General features: G+C 33.3%; 1 protein-coding gene across 1 annotated transcript; it reads right to left on the reverse strand.

The window, feature by feature from the left end:
• Nucleotides 1-2,095: 2,095 nt before the first annotated feature.
• Nucleotides 2,096-24,437, reverse strand: LOC143544811 (histidine kinase CKI1-like). The gene is made up of 9 exons (XM_077036812.1): nt 24,244-24,437; nt 9,771-9,828; nt 9,436-9,669; nt 8,043-8,705; nt 6,648-7,011; nt 4,811-5,292; nt 3,245-4,074; nt 2,990-3,134; nt 2,096-2,305 (listed from the first exon to the last, which is right to left on the reverse strand). Exons 1-9 carry the CDS (start codon nt 24,435-24,437, stop codon nt 2,096-2,098), a joined length of 3,180 nt encoding a protein of 1,059 aa, XP_076892927.1.
• Nucleotides 24,438-25,258: the final 821 nt, after the last annotated feature.

The raw sequence follows: 25,258 nt of genomic DNA on the forward strand, positions 1-25,258 counted from the left end.
ACAAGCAATCCCAAACACCCTTTAAATGTACCCGGATGATCGGGCTTTATTGGTTGTTCAAAACAAAATATAACTTATATGATGTCCATGTGTTCAAAACAAAATCACATCTAATACTTAATATGAACGATAGACTTTGTTGTTAAAGAGTTTATCGTTCTACGCCTTTCATATAGGGTTTATGGATAAAATGATTGTTTTTACTTTCTTGTGTGGGATAGACCGCACATTTACCTTTGTGACGGCAAGAGCCTCGCTGACTAAGTCTGCTTGTAACGCATGGAGTTTGCACCATGAATTAACTTTTTTTCCATACTTGTTTAGCGGTATTGTATCTAGTAGGAGATTATTAAATGTTTCGATATTACCTTGCAGTGTCCATGCTTATGTGGACTTTAGTAGCAGCCGTGATACGTGATAACACTTCATCATGAACCCCTTGCTTAGTAATAGCAAGAGCCATTGTTTTTGACGATCACAATCCCATCATGCCGCCACAAATTTCCAGGAATCTTGTGCAATCAAGGTTGCCTTCATACGAATCCGCTAAAATCGTAGCCCTTTCCTTTGACGGTGTGATAGGAATCTTCAAAAAAATTGATTAGAGCATAAATTGCTCTGATACCACAATGTTGGAATTGGATATGAAGAACACAGCAAGAGAATTACTAAAAAAAAACTAAATACTATTAACCTAATATATCTCCTTAGACCGTGTGCACTGGAGTAGCTAAATTGTGCAAAAGGTATTATCATGTCGCTATCACGTAGGCTGATGGTCATTCACTAACTAAAATTCTCAAATGGGTGTGATGGTTTAACTAAAAACATAAATCATATTTTAACCTTTCTTTTATAACCGAAACAAAAGCCGACGAACCAAACCAAACCAAACCAAACCAAAGCTAACCGAAAATCGGTAATTGGCTATTTTTTGAATCATCGGTTAATTAAAATTAACTGAACCGAAACACTCATATATTGTTATATTTATAGCTTTTATACCTTCATTTCATGCACTTCATGTTATATACAACTAGTTCATATATTTATACCTTCATTTCATGTAGGGCTGTAAACGAACCAAACGAACACGAACAAAGCCTTGTTCATGTCCGTTCGTTAAGGAAATAATGTGTTCACGAACACTTACCGAACGAGATTTTATGTTCGTGTTCGTTCGTTAAGGAAATGAATGTGTTCACGAATGGTTCACGAACACAGGCAAACACAAATAAAAATCAATAGAGCATAGAAATTGAGACCAGCGTATTCATCAATGTAAATAATAAAAGTCTGTAAACAAATCAAACAAACACAAACAAGGGTATGTTCTTGTTCGCTCATTTAACTTTAAACGAATACGAACACTTAATCGAACAAATATATATATTCATTTTCGTTTATTTAGAAAAATGAACATTTGTGTTCATTTATGTTCATTTGTTTATAATCTAAACGAACATAACTGAACAAAGATAAATGAATATAAATGAACATAGATGACAAATGTAAATGAATACAAACAAGCATAAATGAACGTAAATGAAAACACTTAAATGAACTCAAATTAAAAAATGTAAAAACCTTTAATTAGATTACTCATCCAGATAATAAGTAATTATTTTCTATTAATACATAAACGAACATATATACACAGATACAAACGAACATAAACGAACGTTCGTTAACATAAATGAACGAACGGAACATGTGTTCATGTTCGTTCGTTTAATTAAACGAACACAAATATTTTGTTCGTGGTCATTCGTTTATTAAATAAACGAACATAAACAAACTTCCCGCCGAACGGTTCACGAATAGTTCACGAACGTTCAGTTCGTTTACAGGCCTAATATCATGTATTAACCAAACCTAAAAATAAAAAATTAAATGAATAGATCGAACAGAATAACCAAAAACCAATTGTTTTATAACCTAAAAACAAATAATAAAAGCTCAAATATTTTCACTGTATCAAGTTCAAAATTGGTGCAAATCTTGTTGTAAACAGTAAACAAATAATATAGAGTAGCTATTCTCTATGTCAAAAATTTGTACACCAAGCTAACAAAATTAATATCATATTCATAGATTAATTTCTGCTATGAAGATCTTCAATCACTTTCAACAACTTGTGCTCATTTAATGGTTTGCTAACATGAATATCAAGTTCCTTTAAGAACCTGTTTAATTCTTCACCTTCTTCATGAGCCGTTAAACCGATAATGGGGATGCGGACACCATAATCTTTCTCCATTAGTCGTATATGCCTCGTCGCTTCACAACCATCCATCACAGGCATCTATAAAATCATAAACTTTCCAATAAAGAACTAACGATTTGGTCCTAATTTATTCTTAAACCGGTTTTTCGGTTCGGATTCAGTTTTCATATCAATAAAAAAAAAGTCCCGTTTTTAGCATGCGGGGAAGACAGATTTGGGTTGACCACAAATGCATTTTAAACATTTGCTAATAATAATCAAATGGTTATAAGAGTATGCACGAAACCAAATTAACCAAGCAGTAAACGGAATTAACGACACAACCGAAGTAACCGAACACAATAAAGAACCAACGGTTTGCTTTTCGTTTTATTAAACCAATTTTTTGGTTCAGTTTTGCTATCAACCAAAAACCAAACTCAACCAACCGAATGTCTGAAACCAAACTGAACTGAAAAAAAACTGATTTTAAGTAATTTATAAAAAATTTAATAAATGGTGTACCTGTGTAGCCCAAAAATTTTAGATATAAATGTGTAATAATGAATTAATTATTAGATTTTTATAATCTAAAATCATTTTTTTACATAGAAAAAGAAGGTAAATGACAACAATTTGCGTCCGCCAGACCCCTTTTTATAGCAAAACCAAATCTTTTACTTAGAAAAAAATAGTAAACAGCCCCTAACGATTTTTAATTTTTGTTTAGGTTTAAGCCCAAAACGGGCCCCTAAATGAAAATTTGAAAAAGAAAAAGGTTACCTGGCAATCCATTAAGATATAGTCATATGGCAAAATATGTGAAGCTCCAAGATCTCTTTGATCAGTCAACCCTTTGGATACAAAAGTCAACGCCTCTTGCCCATTGGTACACGTGTCAAACACCACACCATTTTTCCAAAACACCCTCTTGGGCAATCATTTGTTGAGTAGAGATCCTCTACCAACAACACTTTTTTCCCTCTTAATGGGCTTTTGTTTGGTGACATCCTAATAATCTCTTGTACCTCCACTTACCTTTCGGGCGTGCCTCGGTTTGCGTGCGGTGGCGTGCGGTTCATCATATCTCCAAACTCGGGTAGCATATCGATCAACGAGTATAAACGCGACCCGTGAAGCGGCATAGGTAAGACGACATCCGTCAGTGGGAGTTGCTCCTCATTTAAATCATGGGCTTGCATACACCTTAAGCCCAACCAAACAACTCTAAAACATACATCTTTTGAGTCTTTTCTAAACTCAGCCACCACTTTACATAGCTCTCGAAAATCGGCCCGGGCTGTGTCCACCACAAGCAATATGAAGCCCGGTAAAAAAGCCCAATTGTTCATTTGGGCCGGCAACACATCCGTCCCATCCAATGCACTTAATGGAACATTCTTTGGACTCCTACTAGGCCTCGGGCTCTTACTGGGTCCTGGGCTTCTTTTGGGACCTGGGCTTCTACCGGGCCTAAGATACCCGATGCCTAAATTCAAATAAGAGCCCGGGGAACATGGTTTACTCACGGGCTGTTTAAGTTCTTTGAGAGTCTCGGACAGCTCGTGAATGGTTTTGGTTGCAAATACTTTAAGCCTGTGGGCCTGTAGGAACTTTTGTGACACTTTACGTCTTTCGTCGCAGCTAATGAAAAGAACGACAGTCGTCGGATTGGAATCTTTTCGTATGGGGCTACAAAAGGGAGTGTATGACCCAGTGTTTGACCCGGAGGACGTGCTGGTCTTTTGGTCTTCGCTAATGATTGGGTCGGACTGAGAAACCTTAAAAATGACATTAAATCTGAAACATGTCCCCTTTTCGTCGGGTTCTTTGTCGACTATGCTTATCTCTCCGCTCATCAACCGTACCTGTATACAAGTGTTGATGTTAATCTAGTGCTAAAGTCAAACATAAAGTCAACGGATATTGTTCGGGTGATGGTCCGTTTCTGTATATTTTGACGGGTTGGTTTTCTGGGCCGAACCGCTTTGGATGGTTCTTTAGAAAAAAAAAGAAAAAAAAAAACTAGTCGGGTTGACTTGGCCGGCCAAACAGACCAAACGAGTTTTTTGGGCCGGCCCGTTGATTATTTCTAGCAACAAAATTTAGGCCCAAATTCATTATTTTTCGCCTATTTTTTCCAGCCTAAAATTTTCTAGTCCAAACGGAAAAACCGAAAAAACTAAAACCGAACCGAAACCAAACCAATAACTGTTACCCAAAAAAGCAAAACAAACGGTTTTAAAAAAACTCAAAAACCAACAATTCGGTTTTTGGTTTGGTTTGGGCTAAAACCAAACTAGCCCATGCACACCCCTAGAATTTGCCAATTCGGCTTGGTTTGGACAAGTGGCGGATCTCAAGAAATGTTCCGGCCTTCAGAGTATCCAAAAAAAATTTTGAACCTACGGTTACCATAATATCTGCTCAGCGGTATCCGAGTACATAAAAACAAAAAACAAATTTAACTGATTTTGCACTTCGCCGTAAAAGTTGAGCAGTATCCCAGACACCCCTTGATACACCCTAGATCCGCCCCTAGTTTTAACAGTTTCAACTATTTTCGTTCTAAAAAACCGAAACAACAAAAGTTTGTAATCTTACCAAAGATTGCACAATAGCAAGTCCTAATCCATTGCCTTCAAATTCATGCTCACTTCCTTTAACTTGAAAATAATTCTCAAAAACCGAATCTCGCTTCTCTTTCGCGATACCAATACCCGTATCACTAACTTCAAACACGAAATCCATACGGTTAAATTCGCCACTAACTTCGCCACCCGCTTCAATATCACCACTACACGCGTCAAGTTTTCCAAAACATAAAACCGACTGACACCTTTGTAACCGGTTCTGGCAGCCAGAACCGGTTACAGGGCTCTGTGCAGCAGAGTTTACTGCACGAGCCCGAACACAAACGGATACAACTTGTAGGTCTAATATTACATCGACTTGTTTTTTTAAACCAACTGGATAGAACATGTCAACTACATTCTCTAGGGTTTTGACTAGATCGAACGGTTGTTCTTCGAGATCCATCTTCCCGGCTTCGATTTTACTTGTGTCGAGAATCGAGTTCAGTAAACCTGCAACAGGTTCAGAGTTTGTTAAAACCTGACATGAAACTAACACGAAATTTGCAAGTTTGGGTTTGGTGTAAATGGGTTTGGGTCACGTTTAGCTAAACAGGTCGGGTTTGCGGGTTACCCATTTGACAAAATTGTTTTTTTATTTTATTTTCTTGTTTTATGTAATATGTTAAATTGGTTGATGAGTGTTTACAACTAAAAATAATAATGACAAATTTTAAAATTAAAATGAAATTATTTTACGAAAAATTGTATCTTTTTGTTGCAAAAACATAAATTTAAAGTATTAATATGTGAGTTCGGGCTCACGTGTTTTACATGATTTTCAAGTTCGAATTTGAGTTTGTGTCAGGCTGGACCTATAAACACGAACGGCTTGTTTAGCACCCTTAAAATAGTTGTGAAATAAAGATGTGATTTTAGTCAGATTTAAAGCAGTGATGTAATTTGAGTTGACCTAAATGAACTTAATTACAAATGACCTATTGTGTAATTTGAGTTTCCCAAATAAACCCATTTACAATTATTTTTACCCAAAGAAGTTCATTCTTTAACAAAAATGATCGGAAAATATTTTCAAAACTCTTAATTGATACGACATGCTATTTTTTCCATTCATTTCTTTTGAGGTAGAAGTGCACAAAAAACCCGAACTTGGAACGAATCCCAAAAAAAAAAAAGAAAAAATCATGTATTTTATACTTTGGTTTTTACTACCCGAACCCGTAGCCCACCCTACCCATAAGGTACGGATAGGGTATGCATTTCAGTACCAAAATCTGTACCCGGAATCGGGTTTTTCTAATACCCGAAACGAGGTTTTTCTAATACCTGATCTATACCCGAAAAATACTTGAAAAAATACCCTAAAAGAGTGTAGTCCCATAAAAATCCAATCTATACCAAAAAATAGGGTTTTTTTAATACCCTAAAATATGGTATTCAAATAAACGGTTTTAAAATACATGGTTTTATACCCAACCCGACCCCGGTGCATAAGGTATGGTTTCTAGAGACAATACCCGAACCCAACTCATGTATTGTCAATACCCGATTTTTCAATACCCAGTTCCATACCCGAAACTGGGTATTAGAAAAACCTGATTTGTGCACCTCTCCTTTGAGGTCATCTAATTTGGGTTGACCCTAATAACCCATTTGCAAATGACCCCCTACGTAATTTGAGTTGACCCAAATAAACCCATTTACTAACTTATTTTTTTTTGCCCAAATTAACCCTGCTTTTAAGAGTAAGTTACGATATTAATAATGAACCCACTTACAATTACTTTTTTTCGTAAATTAACTCATTCTTTAATAACATTTTAATAACATGCCATGATAATACTTACCTTGAAGATACTTTGTAGACGATTCCACAATTCTCAAGTCCGTGGCTAACTCCGCACCTTGATGTTTCTCACTTATCGATAACTCTACCGTTCCGCTAATGGCTGCTAACGAGGCTCGGATATCGTGGCTTGCGGTTTCAAATGCAACGCTTCTATTCTTGCTCTTTCTCTCTAGTTGTTGTGTTACTTCCACTTGTTTCATAAGAGCAGTTCTTAACCACATTTCATTAGTTGTTGATTTCATCGTTAGCATGAAAGAAATAATGATTGTAACGATCATTAGTGACGAAAGCACCGACACCATAACTAGATTTCGATGTATCTTGCTTTGTACTTTATCGTACGGTAATGCCAACACATAGACCTACATAAAGAGTACAACGTTTTAAACTTTAACGAATTATAAAGGTGACGAATGTTATTATCACAAATGCAAAACTCTAGCAAAATGATTGGAGACTTATATATATATATATATATATATATATATATATATATATATATATATATATATATATAGGGTAAGGTTAAAATGGAAACCCATTTGAGTTGTGAAAACCCGCGAAAACCCTATGTAACATCGATTTTCTTTTTGTTACATGTAATATATGTTGTAACATTTAATACAAAACTTCGAAACATAAAAAAAAAGAATGTTTTGTTATTTTATAACATTTTTTACTAATTTTTATATATGATTTCAGGAGAGAGAAAAAATTATATTTATATTTACATTTTTTATTCACTTTAATTGTTGACCACAAGATTTAAACATTAATTAAAAACATGTGGTTGAGAATGAGTTTCTAGAGTTTTCACAACTCAAGTAGGTTTTCATTTATACTTAGCCTATATATATATATATATATAGAAATGGAGAAAGTATAATGTTTTTCTATAAATACTATTAACATTTATCATAATTGTTTTCTACTGGTGTAGTGGTAGGAAGTCTGGATTATTAATGGAGACTCGGGTTCAATCTTTACAGACAACATTTGTGTGTGTGTGTGTGGTGGTGGTGGGGGGAAGGGGGCATGGGATGAAGGACGACTAGGTTATTTGCGATCTCCAATTCAATCCTCAAGACGTCTGGGTTTTACTATCAGCGGGAATTCGAGCAGGTGGGTTTTTCTTAAAACTAGAGATAACTTAGAGGCGCTTAAGAGCTCCATACGGCTATGTAGGACCAGCTGGCGGTAACATTTTGCCATTAAGTCACCCTATAAGGAGTACTTAGACGATTTTCGGTTTGCTGGCCGTTAAAAAAGAAAAAGAAGTTTGAGGATTTTTGCATATGCAAATCTAGTTAGGTTAAATTGTGTTACATTTTTATGCAATTAGCCCTATAAGTAAAAATCAAATGAAAGTTTCTATAAGAAGCAATAATCATACCGTTTGCATGCCAATGATGTCAAGTGAGGAAAGGTACACAACATATTTTGTTCCCTTGACTTTAAAAAAATACGCTTTCGGCATTTCATAGTTAAGTCGCAATGTGACTATGTCCTCTCCTGCTTCCAAAATCTGGAAATAAATCGTTGCGTTTTCTTCAATAATAACACGTGTGTTTGGTATCCCATCACTCACAACTTTCCCATCTTTAGTAGCCAAATACAAACCACCACCAAACGGTTTAATACCCGAAAACACATTCAACAAAGATTTAAGCTCAAACCCGAGTGAGACAACTCCAATATGATCCACACGTGCTATGTTCAAGACAAGCGGATTTTTGTCGTCGGTCCATGAGTTTCCTAACATGGTAGATCCATTTGTAGTGCTCAATGCTTGTTGTAGCCATGTTTCATTAACCAAAGTAGGAAACAAAACAACTTGTCCATATAACTTCCCTGTATCATAATCAACACGTTGAGTGTACCATGAATAACTAATTCGTGCACTCAGGTGCTTAGAAGATGACACATTTGAATAGACAGCAAAGATTTGTTGGTCCGCTTGTGAGTGTAACGCGAAGAACAAGCCATCTTTCTGGATATATGAAATTTGTGACACCCGCGGTATGGTTAACAATGCTTCAAATAATAAAGGAGCCACCTTTGATTAAAAGAATACAGGATTACATGTTAGTGATTGTTTCTTAATAGTTTTGACTTCTATTTCTATGTATATTAATTTATTTTTCTTTTTCTGTTTTTAAGTTATAATTTAGTATTTCTCTTATGAAATGTAATATTTAAAAAGTTAACACACGTTTTATTTTATTTTTTGTGTGTATATTTCGTTATAAATTTTATTAAAAAGCGAGTTATATCCAAAATAAAGTATTTTTATATGTGATAAAAAAGCAATTTATTTTGGATGTAACTTGGTTTTCTGGAAAGTTTATATTGAACCATAGAAAAAAAATTATGCATATAGACTTTAAAAATGAATTAGTTATTACATGGTATTAAAAAAATCGCATATATGTAGATGATTTAAAAAAAAAATTCCATTACTTCTCAAGATCGAAAGTTTCAAAAAAAAAATAATAAAAATAATAACAAAAAAATCGAAGCAACCTTCTAAACTTCTTAACAAAAAACATTTTCAAATAAATCATTTATGTCACATTTATCTCTGAAAACCAATTTATGTTCAATATCAAAACGATCAAACTAAAATATGAGTTTCTCTGGAAAAAGTATTATTTGGACACTATGGTTGTACCCAATAGAAAATAGAACTTTCTGATGACCCTCGGGTAAAGAAATTCTGGTTTCGTCATTCATCTGCTTAAAAAGTAATAATATGAATATTATGTAAATGGGAAAGATAGGCAAACCTTAGCTTGGATGTGAGAGAAGGTGACATCAGTTTCACCAAGTGACCTAGATACAATTTTGGCTAAATTGGTTGCTGATGAATTCATTAGAAGCAATGTAGTTGTGGCTTTTTGTATAACCAACCCTATTTCTTGATGAGTTTTATTGATCATTATACCAACTTCCTTTTCATCTTTTATATTTGCAACCCAAAATGAGATTAGTAAGCAAATAATCACCAACCCACATAGTGACTGCAAATTCAAATTTATATAAATAAGGGTGTTTAATAAATAACAACTTGAAAAAGATTACAAAATATTATGTGAACCAAACGGACGCTAAGAAAACTTACAGGGAGAATCAAGAAACATAATCTCCGCAATGTAATCATCTTATTCGACTTGTGGAGTCTACAATCACAAGATTAGTTCAACATTTGTGAGATAAATTTTGAAAAGAAAACTTATTTGGTATGAAAAAATAATATTGGAAAAAGATCTTTAAAATTGGGAATTAATCATTAAAAATGATTGTCCTAAATAAGATCATTAATGATAATTAATATTTTTGGTAAATCATATTATATTTTTTTTAACAATATCATATTATAATTAGAAAGGAATTATTCTTAAAAGTTATCAAATTTCACTTGCCTTGTTAACCTAAATTATTTCGTGAGTTTTATTACTTTTATACATACTTGAAATAAATGTTATTTATTGCCATTAATGCTAAATTTCTACACTAAGGGACTTATTTGGTTGAGTTTTATCTACACGCTTCATATTAATCAGGTCGGATCCATGTGCTATATAGGATGGGATTAGAATGCTGGCGGATTTACGTGTTAGGTTACAATCAGACGTGAACAGATCCATGTGGTGGGGTGGGATGAGAACACTATTTATCTGATAAAACGCGCATTTGTTTCTACAAAAATTAGAAGACCTCCTATCTCCAAGATTCGATTTACAATTTCTAAATATTGCGCTACCCATTTTACACGATCATTATCGCTTGTAACAAATGTGACTATCATACAACTAAAACAATATATTGAGTTACAAATTTAACTATAAGGAAAAATATCAACTTTTGAATCCACGTTTTTTCCTCTTTTACCACTTTACATAATTTAATTCTAAAAATATTATGTCGACTGTATTTTATAATAATGATACTAAAAAATTTATAGCCTTTATAACATATTGAGATATATATACTCTACCAACAAGGCATGTGGTGTATTCATGCCAACAAAATGGTTTCAATAGATACTATCAATACATGGATTATTATTATTTTTTTGAACGACCAAGAAAAACGATACATGGAATATAGTCTAGCTTATGAGTAACTCGTCAACATTTATATCAAAAAAATCATATATAAAAAACGAACAACTAAATAAATGATTTAACATATTATCAACCATCCAAAATAGTGATGGAAAAAAAACCACTTTCCTTTAGATCAAAAACAGAAGAAAAACTCAAAAACTAGACTAATCGACGTGGTGTAACTCGAACTTGTAATAAAGGGTTACGGGTTGGTGACTTGATAGCCTTTTTCCAATTTTGTCAGTACTTCTTAATTTAGTATCTTGTTAGTTTGATAAATATTGACAGTTCGACACTCGACTATGAAATTTTTTAAAATCTACGTTTGTTTCTCTATATTATTTCTAGCATCCATGAATATAGTTTTAAGCTTTTCAATCTTCTAAATATATTAATTCATCAAAAGATTCAAAGACAATTAAATACTCATATATCCTACATCAAATAGTTGATACCCTAGCATACCATTGTTTTTTTATTATTTAAAACAGGAAGGGTATGGTAATTCAAAGACTCCAATAATCCTTATAATACATAATTATGTGAAAAGCTAAACAAGCCTTACCTTAAATCCAATGAAATCACCACCTTGTCACCTTTGAAACTACCGGCCACCTTGTCTTTGTATGCTTCTCAACTCAAGTTTAGGATTGTTTTGTAAACAGCGAGGACAATGTATGTATATATACATATAAGTATTTATGTATATTTAGTAAATGAATCTTGTGATTAGAATACATTAAAGAATATAATATATAATAAAAAATAACTGTTAAATATTATATTTATACTATAGTAAATAATATAGAACATATATTGTAGGTCCTCTAAATGGATCTCAAGACTTGACTCGGATCAATCCGTGTTGTTGGTTAGCGGAAATCACCAACGACACTCGGATCTCGGATCGTAATTTGTTTGGTTTATTTGCTTGAAAGAGAGAAAATGAGAGAAAGAAACTTCTTTATTTCCAAGAGTTGTGAAAAGGGGTTGGAGTTAGTTGGATAAATGGGTTAAATGGCCCTTTTATAGGGTCCTCATTTATCCAAAACTTACAAAATAAACGTACAAACTAAACGTACCGAGTACGTACTACACCGACTAAAAGCAAACTAAAATGACATATACAATCCTAAAAACAATATAGAATATTGGCCCTACAATTTCCCTTTAGGATTGAGTATGTCGAGGAACCTTCGTCAAGTTCTTTGCTTCGTCTTTATTTCTTGAAACTTAGTACTTGTCTTGATCCAGGATCTTGAACCAGATTGGATCTTGAACAGTTCTTTATTTTCCAGTCTTATAGACTTAAACTTCAATCTTATTTTCTGGGAAGGATCGGCAACAGCAAATTTTAGAAACATCAGATGCGGGAGGCTCGACATCTAATTTTCTCTTGTTGACTTTCTTGAGCCAACTGGTTTCTTTCTTTGTCTTCAGATACAATCAGTTATTTTTTTTTAGGTTCAACCACCAACTTTCACGTTCTCGTTTTCTTTTTAAGTGCTTCAACATCTGCAACTCCAAGCAGACTTGATCTTGATCTACCTGTCCATGTATAGCTGCACAAACCTTAGAACGATAAGATTCGCTCACAGACCCTCTCGAGGGTCAAGAAGAAATCGTTCATAGGCCCTCCCAATTTCAATCCCTCAACTTGTAAATGATTTGTTTAAGTCCCAGATTTCTAACGAACTTTGCATGAACGACCTTGACAACAAAACACATGATTTTGAATGAAACAAAGTTTAACAAAATATGTACGAACATAATAAAAACTTAAAATATTTTTGGCATTTTCATATATTTTAAATATAACGAAAATATATACATAACATTTTGAAGTTAAAACTAAAATAAAACAAAATCCAAATAAACAATAAAAGATAGGAGTAAATATGAAATTAATATTATATATCAATAATATTTACAGAAAACGTTTACTAAATTATTTTTCTGAGAAAGATCACAACATGGAATCACATTATCTGTTAACGTTCTAGATTACACTTCTATTTGGACATTATTATGCCAAGAACCCAAAGTCGATTGTAGATATAATTTGTCCACTTTAAACTTAACAAGTATTTTGATGTCAACATGATACGTTAAGGTACAATTAGGCACAATGCTTGTGTGGTCCCCATTTAATCCGATAAATTACAGACTCCATCATACCTCGGGCTTAATTTGCTTTCACATGTCACCTCAACTTGACTTAAACCTTTCTTAGTTGATCACAGTAATCTTATTAACACACTTGACACTTTGACTTTGTGCACTTGAAACTTTGTACACCTAACTCGATCTAGAAAGATTAAAATAAAGCAGAAGTTCAGGCCATAACAATCAGGTAGGATAATACCATATTATCACGCAGAGAAATTCTAAGGCTTGAACAAAAGAAAGAAAATAAAACAAAGCAGAAGATTCAGAGCCTTAACAATCAGGTCGGATAATACCATATTATCACGCAAGAGAAAGTCCAAGGCTTGAATCAAAATAAATGAAGAAATAAAGCAGAAGTTAAAATTCCTAGAACTGACTCTTTTTCTGACTCTTTTTCTTTTTCTTTTCTGACTATTTTGTTTTTCTTTTTCTTGCTTTTCTTGACGCTTTACTTGACTCTTTTCTTGACTCAATAAAAATTAGACTCAATAAAAATTAAAAATGACACTAATTTTTCATAAAACAACTGTAATAAGGTAAAGAGAGGCTTGGGTATGACATGTTTAATTGCATTTCAGCCTTCATTAATATGACTTTAGTTGGAGTCGGCAACCGCTTCATAACGTGTAACCACTAGCATAGGCAGATATTTAAGTTTATATCAATATGACACTTACTCATTTGTCAAGCCTATCTACACATCACGCAATGATCTTGTTGGCTTTTTATCTACTATTTTCATGTGCTAGAATCGTTAGAGATAATTTCTTATCATATTCCAATGGTCGGATCAATTTCTCAAAATTTTAAAAATTTTAAATATCTGACTCCCTCTAAGCAGGAGCTCCCTCTAAACGGGACAATTCCTTTTAGATTTTCTTAAAAGTAAGATAAAATCTTTTTGGTAAATATCCAACTCCCTCTAAGCAGGAGCTCCCTCTAAACGAGACAATTCCTTTTAGATTTTCTTAAAAGTAAGATAAAATTTTTTTGGTAAATCGAATGATTTGTTTTTGTTTTTCTTAAGATGAATTGAAAATCTTTTTGGTGAGTTAAACTTAACTCATTTTCTACCTCTAAAATTGTGACATATTTGAAAAATATTTACAATTTTATATACAAAAAGATAGATAGTTTGTTTTAATCAAAATTGATCATGCCGATCTATTCGACTCGAAATTCAAATCGAGCATGATCGATGGTTTTAGTGAAAAGGTCAGCAAAGTTGTTGTCAGATGGACTATCTTAAGCATGCATTATCACATTGTATGACAAAGCTGAAGAGATTCAAACCGAGATCCAACAGATGATGCTGGATCCATCACTTGAGAGAAGCAGTTGGACGAGGTTGGTTTGAGAAATGCTCGAAAAGTTGTTGTTGAACCATTTAAACAAGGCTTCCCTTCCATGAAGTTTGTCATCCCATGTCGCTTATGAAAGACTCGAATCCGCCATCAAATGGTTTAGCATCAAATAGCAAGAGTTCGTCTCCCATCATATGCCGGGTGTAATCACTATCTAAGTACCTAATACTATTGATAGTCCTCCTTGATTGACCCTGCATACACTAAGCTTTCAAATAGACATGGGTTCCTGGGATACTTTTGTCCCGGGAAGGTCAACTGTAAATCGACCAAACTTGATTTTATTTCCTGAAAACCATTTATATCTTGTTGGAGCCTCACTTGATGAAGAGCGGTCCTTAGGAATCCAAGCAAAAACTTGTTCCTTGGTTTTGGCAATTTTGGACTTCGCTTTTCTTGCTTTTGAAACTGTTTTTGGTAAATCCTTACAGTCTTTGGATCCTTTTTGATTTTATCCTTCTTGGTTTTCCAAAAAGGTTTCTTTTTGTGTTTTAATTTATTTACTTTGGATCTCACATCCATTTCACTAGGTTCACTATCAGCTTGATCAGTCCTTGAATCAGGGCTACTAAAAGCTCTTTTTGGGGACTGACTAAGCCGCCTTTGAATATCAAGTTGTTGCTTGAACCAGTGCTTGAAATGTCTTGCAAGGTGAGAAGAGTGACCACACACAAAACAACACTTTCTCCTGGGAGTGCCAAAGAACTCATCTGAACTGTAATGTGGTTGGTGTGGTGGGAAAGGTGATCCATGGAAAGGAACATGATTATAAAACACATTTGTATAATATGGATCAACAAAATTTTGTTGATAATGACCATAGTAGTTGTTATCACAGAAGTTGTATGACTGAGGGTTTCTTGATTGATTGGTTGTTTGAGAAAATGATCGTTTATTTGGTGGAACATATTTACACGACGTACTTGTCTTTTCATTTTCAAAAACTTTGCTTTTACATGAATTATCCTCAGTCTCACAACTTGATGATGAACAACTTGATATGTTCACCTCAACAGGCCTACTTTCGTTGACACATTTTTCAACAAAAGTTTCATCACAAACGGTTTCATAATCTGAGTCAGAAGAAGAACATTCACTTTCATTATGTACATCATTACAACTGTATTCACTAGTGGTTTCGCAAAATACAGTTTTTGATTCTGACATCAAACATCCCAAAATGGATTCACAAACTTTATTACAAACTGGATTGTTAATAGTTTTGGTTAGATCCACACATGATTCAAAACGTGGTTCTAACTTTCTTTTTAGCTTACAACCCAGGTTAACCGTCCCACATTCACCACCATTTACATCACCAGCTGCTATACAAGACACATTGATGTCAGATTTATCAGATGATGGGACTGGAGCAGCAGTTTGAGAGGCAGCAGGAACAAATTTCACAGGCGTTGGTATTCTACCAACCCCGTATTCCATTTCTTCCTCTGGAAAAGTATTATAGCTAAAGTGGGGCAAACTGGTGTAGTTATCATTGAATGGTGGTGGTACGGCAGTGTAATCGTACCCCAACCCCGCTTTAACATTAGTACTTCTCTGGGCTCCAATAAGATCATCTAACTTCTCAGATGATGCCTCAAATCTTTCGACTTGTTTTCCCTTTTCTTTCTTATCAGAAACTTCGAGTTTTAATTTCTTAATTTCTTCTTTTAAATCATTAATTATGTCTTTATAATAAATGACATTATGCTTTTCTCAAAAAATTTCAAGTCTAAGATTAGCTACATCATCGTGATGAGTTTTAATCTTTTCAACGTAGATCTTGTCAGTTTTTACATATTCAGCATTTAACAGACGAAGTTTTGCATTTTCTTTCAAAACTTCGTCTTGATGATATCTATAGTATGTGACTTTGTTGATGCATGCTTGAGAACAAAGATTGTGATTTACCTCATCAGCTGGTGATGTGTCGGGAATGATAGGACATGCATGACTACTTTTACCGGCAGCACTTGTCCCAACTTTATTACTTGTCCCAACTTTATTTTCTTTGAACTGATTGTTCATTTGGAGCTTATCTTCCATTATTTCAAAAGACTTGATGGTAGAAGCCAACTCTGAGAGTGTCATGGTATACAAATTTGTGGTTCTTTTGATGGTAACCACATTGATGCTCCATGTATAAGGCAGTGAACTCAACAGCTTCATATTGATCTGAAACAAACCATTGATGATACCAACACTTCTCATTTTGGTGACGAGTGACTCAAATCTGTTGATGAGAGAGGAAATCGATCCTCCTTTAATATGTGTAAACATGTCGAATTCTTTTTCAATATTTCCTTTGGACTTTCTCCCATATCCAGATTTCCTCCAAGCTTAGGTTTGTAAGACATTTTTTTTTAACTCGATTAGATTTTTTTTTTTTTTTGGAGTTAAAAAAAAATTTTAAGTTTTTTGCTACAGTACCGAGTCGCTACAGTGTTTCGCATGAGTTGCTACAGTACCGAGTTGCTACAGTACCGAGTCGCTACAGTGTTTCGCATGAGTTGCTACAGTACCGAGTTGCTACAGTACCCCCCACCCCCCCCCCCCCCCCGATGCGAAGCGATTGCTACAGTTCCTCGCGATGCGATTGCTACAGTACCTCGGAAGCGACTGCTACAGTACCCGATGCGAATTTTTTTTTTTTTTAAGAATATAGCACCCAAACTTCCAAAAAGTCAAAAAGATTTTAGTATAAAAATCAATAAATCAGCCTAGATCTGAGTTTTAAGCCGAATCTGAGCTCAGACACAAAAACTTAAAATACTAAAAACTTGGATTTAGTGATTCTCGTGTATTTCCAAGGTGTAAGGGACTCCAAAAGAGACGAGTAACACGAAATCAACCTCAAATCCAACAAAAACTAAGATCAAAACCCGAAAAGTTTGACCCGAAAACCACAAAAAGTCGAGCCGAAAGCTCTGATACCACTTGTAGGTCCTCTAAATGGATCTCAAGACTTGACTCGGATCAATCCGTGTTGTTGGTAAGCGGAAATCACCAACGACACTCGGATCTCGGATCTTAGTTTGTTTGGTTTGTTTGGTTTATTTGCTTGAAAGAGAGAAAATGAGAGAAGTGGATGAGAGAAAGAAACTTCTTTATTTCCAAGAGTTGTGAAAAGGGGTTGGAGTTAGTTGGATAAATGGGTTAAGTGGCCCTTTTATAGGGTCCCCATTTATCCAAAACTTACAAAATAAACGTACAAACTAAACGTACCGAGTACATACTACACCGACTAAAAGCAAACTAAAACGACATATAAAATCCTAAAAACAATATAGAATATTGGCCCTACATATATAACAATTAATTTAGCGATATATATATATAGGATCAGGATCAGGATCATGTGAGAACTTTTTGGAAATTGAGAACTATGAGAACCATTTTGGACCACAAAAAAACCCAAAAATAAAAAAAATCATAAAACAAAAAAAGACACAAAAATTAAAAAAGTAAAAAAACCAAAGTTCTTATTTATCATCCCGGTTTCTAAAAAAAAATCTCGGTTTAGCTAGATTATACATATACATATATGTATAATATGTACATATATGTACACACATGTTTTTTTCCTATACACATATGTATAATTTAAAGTAAATGATAATGTACATATATGTACATTACATAACTAGAGATTAAAGGAAAGTATACATATGTGTATATGTATAATACGAATTAAAAAGAAAAAAATCGGTTTTTTTTATTATACATATATGTATAATATGTACACACATGTTTTTTCCTATACACATATGTATAATTTAAGGTAAATGATAATGTACATATGTGTATATTACGTAACTAGAGATTAAATGAAAGTATATATATGTGTATAGGTATAATACGAATTATAAAGGAAAAAAAATTCGGTTTTTTTAATGAAACCGTAATGAAATATAAGAATTTTGGTTTTTGTTACTTTTTTAAAATTTTCGGTTTTGTTTGTTTTATAATTTTTTTAATATTTTTTAGAGGGTTTTTTTAGTGGTTTAAAATGGTTCTCAATTTGCCAATGGTTCTCTTAGAATCCTTACCATATATATATATATATATATATATATATATATATATATATATATAAAGTATATATCCATCCATTTAGCAGCACCTTAGGATGGCATAGCCTTAAAATGAAGGGCGAGGTTCAAACGAGGAAAGGCTTACGGTGGATACCTAGGTACGAATATTTAGTAAATGAATCTTGTGGTCATTGAAATCTCTAGCATAAGATTCTTTTTGATGATCTCATACGGTGTAAACAAGTCGAGCTGTCGTGAGCTATTTAAAATTGGTTTGCTAAAAATTTGAGCGAGCCTTTAAAGATGCTCGTTTTCTAAACGAGCATCGCTCATTGTTCACTCATCAAATTCAAGTAAGTTTGCAAGCATAAATGAACATGCTATTATGCAACTTTTATCTGACATGTAAAATATATTTATCATTATTATATGTAAATGTAAAATAACTAAATAATATATATTGATAAGTTTATATAATATGTAATATATATTAATAACTAAATAATATATATTAATAAATTTATATGCATTTATAAATGTATATGAATTTATTAATATAATAAATAATGTGAACTCAAACATTAAAAATAGAGATCGAAATGAGCCGAGCTCGAACTCTTATAAATACTTAATGAGCCGAGATCGAGCTCGAGCTCTTATTAACAGGCTCGGACTAGACTAGGTTACACCTACATCCCACTCTCAAACTCTTTTAACTAATTCAAATTACTGCTTTCATCTTCTGTTATTTCTATTTATTTCTATATTCCCAACGCTTTTGCTTTTAAAAAAAAAATATTTTGCTATGCTATTGTATCAAAATACTACCATTTTATCAAAGGGTTTTTGACCTAGCTGTATCATCGAGTTGGATAAGGATTTGCATTTCCAAAGAATTACAGGTTCAAATCCCATTGTAGTAAGAAAAAGGTGTAATTTATTAGTAACGTTTTAGAGAAGGTGTGACTAGTGTTAAAAATAATAATAAGTGTAATAATAATAATAATAATAATAACACCCTGTTTTAATAATAATAATAATAATAGGTAGACCGCTAGAGGCTTTGTCCGTCCGGACTCGTGGCCGGCTCGGGCTACCTTTAGCCATTGGGAGCCGTGTACAGAGTACGCGGTGTTACTTAGTTAGTCGTTCCAAAAAAAATAATAATAATAATAACAACACCCTGTTTGTCACTTTCTAAGTAACATTAATTCTTTGCTTTGTTTATTTAAAAAATCTTAGTATGCAATTAATTTAGTATGATTATTTAGTTAAGTCTTTGATATTTAACGGTTGTCATTTTTAAACGTTAGGATCTTCATTTATTGTAATTCTATAAGAAAATTAGTGATTTACCCGGTGCGGTGCGTTTCGTCGGGCAAGTTAGGAAAACTTGGGTTGTGATAAACCCAAACGTTGTCAGTCTCGGGCATTGAATGCGGTAAGTCAACTCGAATTCGGTTGGTTTCGGTTACATGGTTTATGATACCAGAGCTAAAAAACAAACCAAAACAAAACAAAAAAGAAATAAAAATCCAGGTGAGCCAATGGGGTGGCGTCGGTCGGTAAATCTCGGGCGTTGAGAAGACCCGAGCGTTGTCAATTACGGGGGTTGAATCGCTAAGTCTATGTAAATTCGGTCGATTTCCATCACGTACGTTATAGTCCTTTAACTAAAAAACACAAAAACACCATTTCCATTTGGTTAGTTTTTACTACACTCGTAAAGGTACCGAAATTGAAATAAAATGCGGTGAGTCTACGCGAATTTGGTGGGCCTATCACGTTCATTACGAATCGGAACTAAAACAAAACCAAAAACTCACACTTTTTCCAATGAGTTAGAGTTGGTGAAATTAAACTTGAATTACAACTTAAACAGCACAAAGTATAAGACCTTATTGCACAAAAACTCTTTAAGCAAGAAATACTAACTCCTAATGCATAACTGAAGATGAAAATGTATATATATATAAATAATTCAAAAACCAAAAATTAAAGCTAAGACTAAAACCCAAGAAGCTTGCAATTCTTTGAGTTTTATAATTTATTAGATGGATCATAACTGTAATACTTCTTAGTTGAGGGGCTAAAAGTCAAGAATTGTATAAAATAAAATTTAAATTCGCGGGTTAGAGGGTACCCGAAACGCTCAAACATGACTTAATAAACGGTTTCGGATCCATCTTCTTAACCCAGAAAGGCGTGCATTAAACTGAAAAAACCGTTCCAAAGCCCAAAAACCGAACTGAAAAAAGATCCAACGGTTTATATTTATGTTTTTTTTAAAAACCGAAGTTATCATTCGGTTTTGGTTTTATATGTAATAATAATCGGGAAAAGAAACCGAACCAAACCAAAGTTATTGATTTTTATGTTCTATTTTAACTCATTTATAACAATTTTAATGAATATTTAACTCAAATATTTTAGCCCAAATTTATAAAAATCAACTACATATTAACTGTTACTAATAAACTGATTTGGGCCCAAATTTATAATATTGTGTAAATTCTTTTTCGGCCCAAAACTTTCAAGCTCAAATGGCGAAACCGAAACTGAACCGATTCGAAACCGAATATGAATACCGAAAAACCAAAAACGAACAATTCTCAAAAATTCAAAAACCAAGTTACGGTTTCTGGTTCGATTTTAGCCAAAACCAAACCGAACCGAACCGTGCAAACCCCTCTCGACTCCATTAACTTGATTACAAACCATTAATTTCCATAATATCTTCAACAATTCAAAGCTTGGTTATATAATTGTACCTTTAATTGCTCTTGTGACTTGAATAAGTTGAATGCAACCAGCACCAATGCTTCCATTTTGCAGTCATTGTATGAAAACAAATCAAGGTTTAGGTAATAATATGGGGTGATTTCCATCCTTTTATTATTCTATAATCACAACATATAATTTTGGAAAATTACTATTTGAGAAATTGTGTTACCAAATTGAGTTCCATCACCAAATCCAGGTTTCATGTATTGGCAAAACAAGCCCTCATGGTTGTTTTATTTTTAAAAGCGTTTTATTTTCAAGGCCGGCTAGGCTACTCTAGAAGCTGCTTCATGCAAATGACTAAAATGAGAAGGTGTGTCTTGACAACTAACAAACATTTATACCTTTTGCATTTGACACTTTTGGTTTTATCGCGTCTGAAGCGGTGGAGTTACTTACTTGATCTAACGGGTTATGCATAGTAATGTTTCGACCCCAAGATCCTTGAATGTAGTTTTTTTAAAAGATTGGGGTTTGTAATTCAAAAGATGCTAGCGACGCAGCTTGTTACCCGTTTGTATTTTGTCTTGATATTAACATTATTTTATATATATAGGGATAGGTTATTGTAAAAAGACAATTTTCCTAGAAATGGTAAGAATAATTATGGGCAATTAGATTAGGGGATCCAATGGTTGAGATTTAAAATTACCAAAAATCGACATAGTTTCCTAGAATTACTCTTTCACCATTATAACTGACATAGTTTCCTAGAATTATTCTTTTACCATAGGTTTTAATGCCAAATGTCAAAAATATATTGGTTATTACCATTCCTAGGAAACTTTTTATTCTTATTTGAACTCTTTTCTATATATATATATATATAGGGTAAGGATCCTAAGAGAACCATTGGCAAATTGAGAACCATTTTGGACCACTAAAAAAACCCTCTAAAAAAATATTAAAAAAAATTATAAAACAAACGAAACCGAAAATTTTAAAAAGGTAAAAAAACCAAAATTCTTATATTTCATTCCGGTTTCATTATAAAAAAAACCGAAATTTTTTTTCTTTTTAATTCATATTATACCTATACACATATGTATACTTTCATTTAATCTCTAGTTACGTAATATACTCATATGTACATTATCATTTACCTTAAATTATACATATGTGTATAGGAAAAAAACATGTGTGTACATATTATACATATATGTATATAAAAAAAACCGATTTTTTTTCTTTTTAATTTGTATTATACCTATACACATATGTATACTTTCATTTAATCTCTAGTTATGTAATGTACACAGATGTACATTATCATTTACCTTAAATTATACATATGTGTATAGGAAAAAAACATGTGTGTACATATATATACATATTATACATATATGTATATGTATAATTTGGCTAAACCGAGAATTTTTTTTTTTTAGAAACCGGGATGATAAATAAGAACTTTGGTTTTTTTACTTTTTTTATTTTTGTGTGTTTTTTTTTGGGTTTTTTTGTGATCCAAAATGGTTCTCATATTTCTCAATTCCCAAAAAGTTCTCACATGATCCTGATCCTATATATATATATATATATATATATATATATATATATATATATATATATATATATATATATATATATATATATATATATATATATATAAGTTTACCAATAAAAAAAAGCCTTTTTCTTTCCATTCTTAGTTATTAGACATAGGGACTTAAGTAAACTGGATAGGTAATCTTATGGCTTTGTTATATAATGAAAAAAGTTCGGATCAAGATGCTTGGGGCTGGATTAACACAAATGGAGGGAATTTACGAAAATAGCCGTGAGGAAAGATTTGGAAGCCAGGGTGGGAGGTAACACGGTTGACTAAATTTTCCTGTTAAATAATTGGGTCCCTCTAAAAGTAAACTATTTTGTTTGGCGACTAAATATGCCCTAGCCTTTAGAGGAGGGCTTCAGGTGTGGGTATATCTTGGAATCGGTAGATAATTTACTGATCACGTGTATAAGTGCCAGAAGCATTTGGTGTCAAATCTATGTTTGGCTAATAATATCAATCTCGTGAAGCGTTCACACAGTTTAGAGATTTGCTTGAATTTAGGAATTCCGTGAAGACTCGAGAAAAAAGAAAAAAATATCATTCAAGCAATCATGTTGACAATAGTGTGGAACATTTAGATGCGTAGGAAAAATGATGAGTTTAACAATATGATGTTCTCACTTCTCAATTCTCATAATATAAATGCGTGCGATATATTCGAAGATTTGCATAAGCATTTAAGAAGAATGTGAGTTTAGAAAATTGCCTTGTAAGTGGAAATTGATGTCGAAATGATCTCTACCCTACTTTAACTAACCCTTCGCTCGCCTTATATTCATCACTTATGGATCACACACCAGTTCAAAAAAAACTTCAACAAAAGTTTTGAAAGCACACAAAATACTCGAATATGTAGAGGATAAATTGTAAAAAAAGTTTGTGATAAAACACACGCTTTTATTTGTTAAACAAGGCGGGAATTACATGGTATTATTTATATAAGCGTTGCCTAACCCGAAACTTTTGATAATAGTCATCATTGGCGGACCTACACCTTTGGTGTAAGTGTCGGCCGACCCAGTAAAGATTTTTTTTAAAGGCATATATATGTCAAAATCCCGATTAACCCCTATTAAATTTTAATACCGACCATCTTCTGTCGTCAGTTAAATTTTTTCCTAAATCCGTCATTGACTGGCTGTCATATACACCCTTAGACACCATTGACTAACATATCTTATAATACCTCGTTTTAAGGCATTTAAATTTTTTAGACTCTGATAAGTTTTTAGCATTTAATTTTTTAGACATTCATTTGATAATACTAATACAAAACAAAGTTCTAGTCCCCTGGAGTTTAAGCATGCAATAATTATATAAAAACCTTCACTGGTTAATAATAATACATATAATCTACATACCAATAGCAAGCTTAATCCATTAACCCAAATCAAGATTTATAACCACAAATAGTTACTTGATAAACAAAAGATCATAAGTCAACATAAAACATAATGTAAATTCCATGGCCATATATGCATACCAAACAATCACTCCCATTTCTTGAAGCCAAAAACACAACTTTCCGGATCAGTTTCCGATTGAATAGCGAGTTGAAAACAAACTACTTCGATACAGTCTTGTATCAACTCCGGGTCCTTCTTCCCAACCATCGAAGCCGACTTCATACAAACCGCCACTTTCCAAGTTGTAAGCAAACACATGCTTCCATTCATCCATCATTAACACGTCTCCCTTTTCGTTCCAAAGCCCTAAAACCTTTATCGAACCATTAGCAAGAGGCGGTTTCTGCTCGAACTCGCAATGCATCACCCATCCTTGAGAAGATGTCGTACAGGTTATCGGAAGGTAATTCAGAAGACATGATTGTGGTTAAGATAAGGGTTTAGGGTAATTGGGTTGATTATAGTTTGTATGTAATATGCAAGATGATATATGGTGATAGATATATATAGATTTTTGTTAATAGTCGGTTGATATTATTAGGATTCATAAAATAGGAAAGTATTTTAAATTCAAAATACAACCCGCCACGTGATATTCGGACCATCTTATAATAACTTAGACTTCAAGTAAAGTATTCTTCGTCGTTGTTGTTGTTATTATTATTATTATTATTATTATTATTATTATTATTATTTTTAGGTATACTGGTATTTATTAGTTTTAACTATTACATTTTAGTTGTTGGTTTTAGCTAACGAATTGGCTGCTCACGGTTTTATCTTTTAACGTATTTGTTTACAACGGTCTGCAACTAACATAATCCTAATGTTGTTACTTGTTAGTCATCAGAAAACGTTTTTGGCTAGAAAAGCTATATTTTTTGCCGGAAAACTCATATTGAACACCGCCACCACCACTAACTGACTCACCGTCAACCAACCACCACAACTTGAGCACCACCAACCGATTTCATTGATGGTTCTAGGTAGGGCCGTCCCTGAAAATGCTTAGGCTTTTAGGGACCCTACGCGAGTAAAAAAAAATAGGCCCCTTATAAAAACTATATAAAAAAATTAATAATATGACCATAACAATGATTACTTTTTTTTGGGCCCCCGGTGAAGATGGGCCCTGAGCGGTGGCACACCTTGCACACCCTCAGGGTCGGCCCTAAATTTCTAGGG

Source organism: Bidens hawaiensis, unplaced genomic scaffold (genome assembly GCF_021521415.1).
Source record: "Bidens hawaiensis isolate Kalapana, Puna unplaced genomic scaffold, B.hawaiensis_p1.1 tig00013755_1, whole genome shotgun sequence".
NCBI classification, from domain to species: Eukaryota; Viridiplantae; Streptophyta; class Magnoliopsida; order Asterales; family Asteraceae; genus Bidens; species Bidens hawaiensis.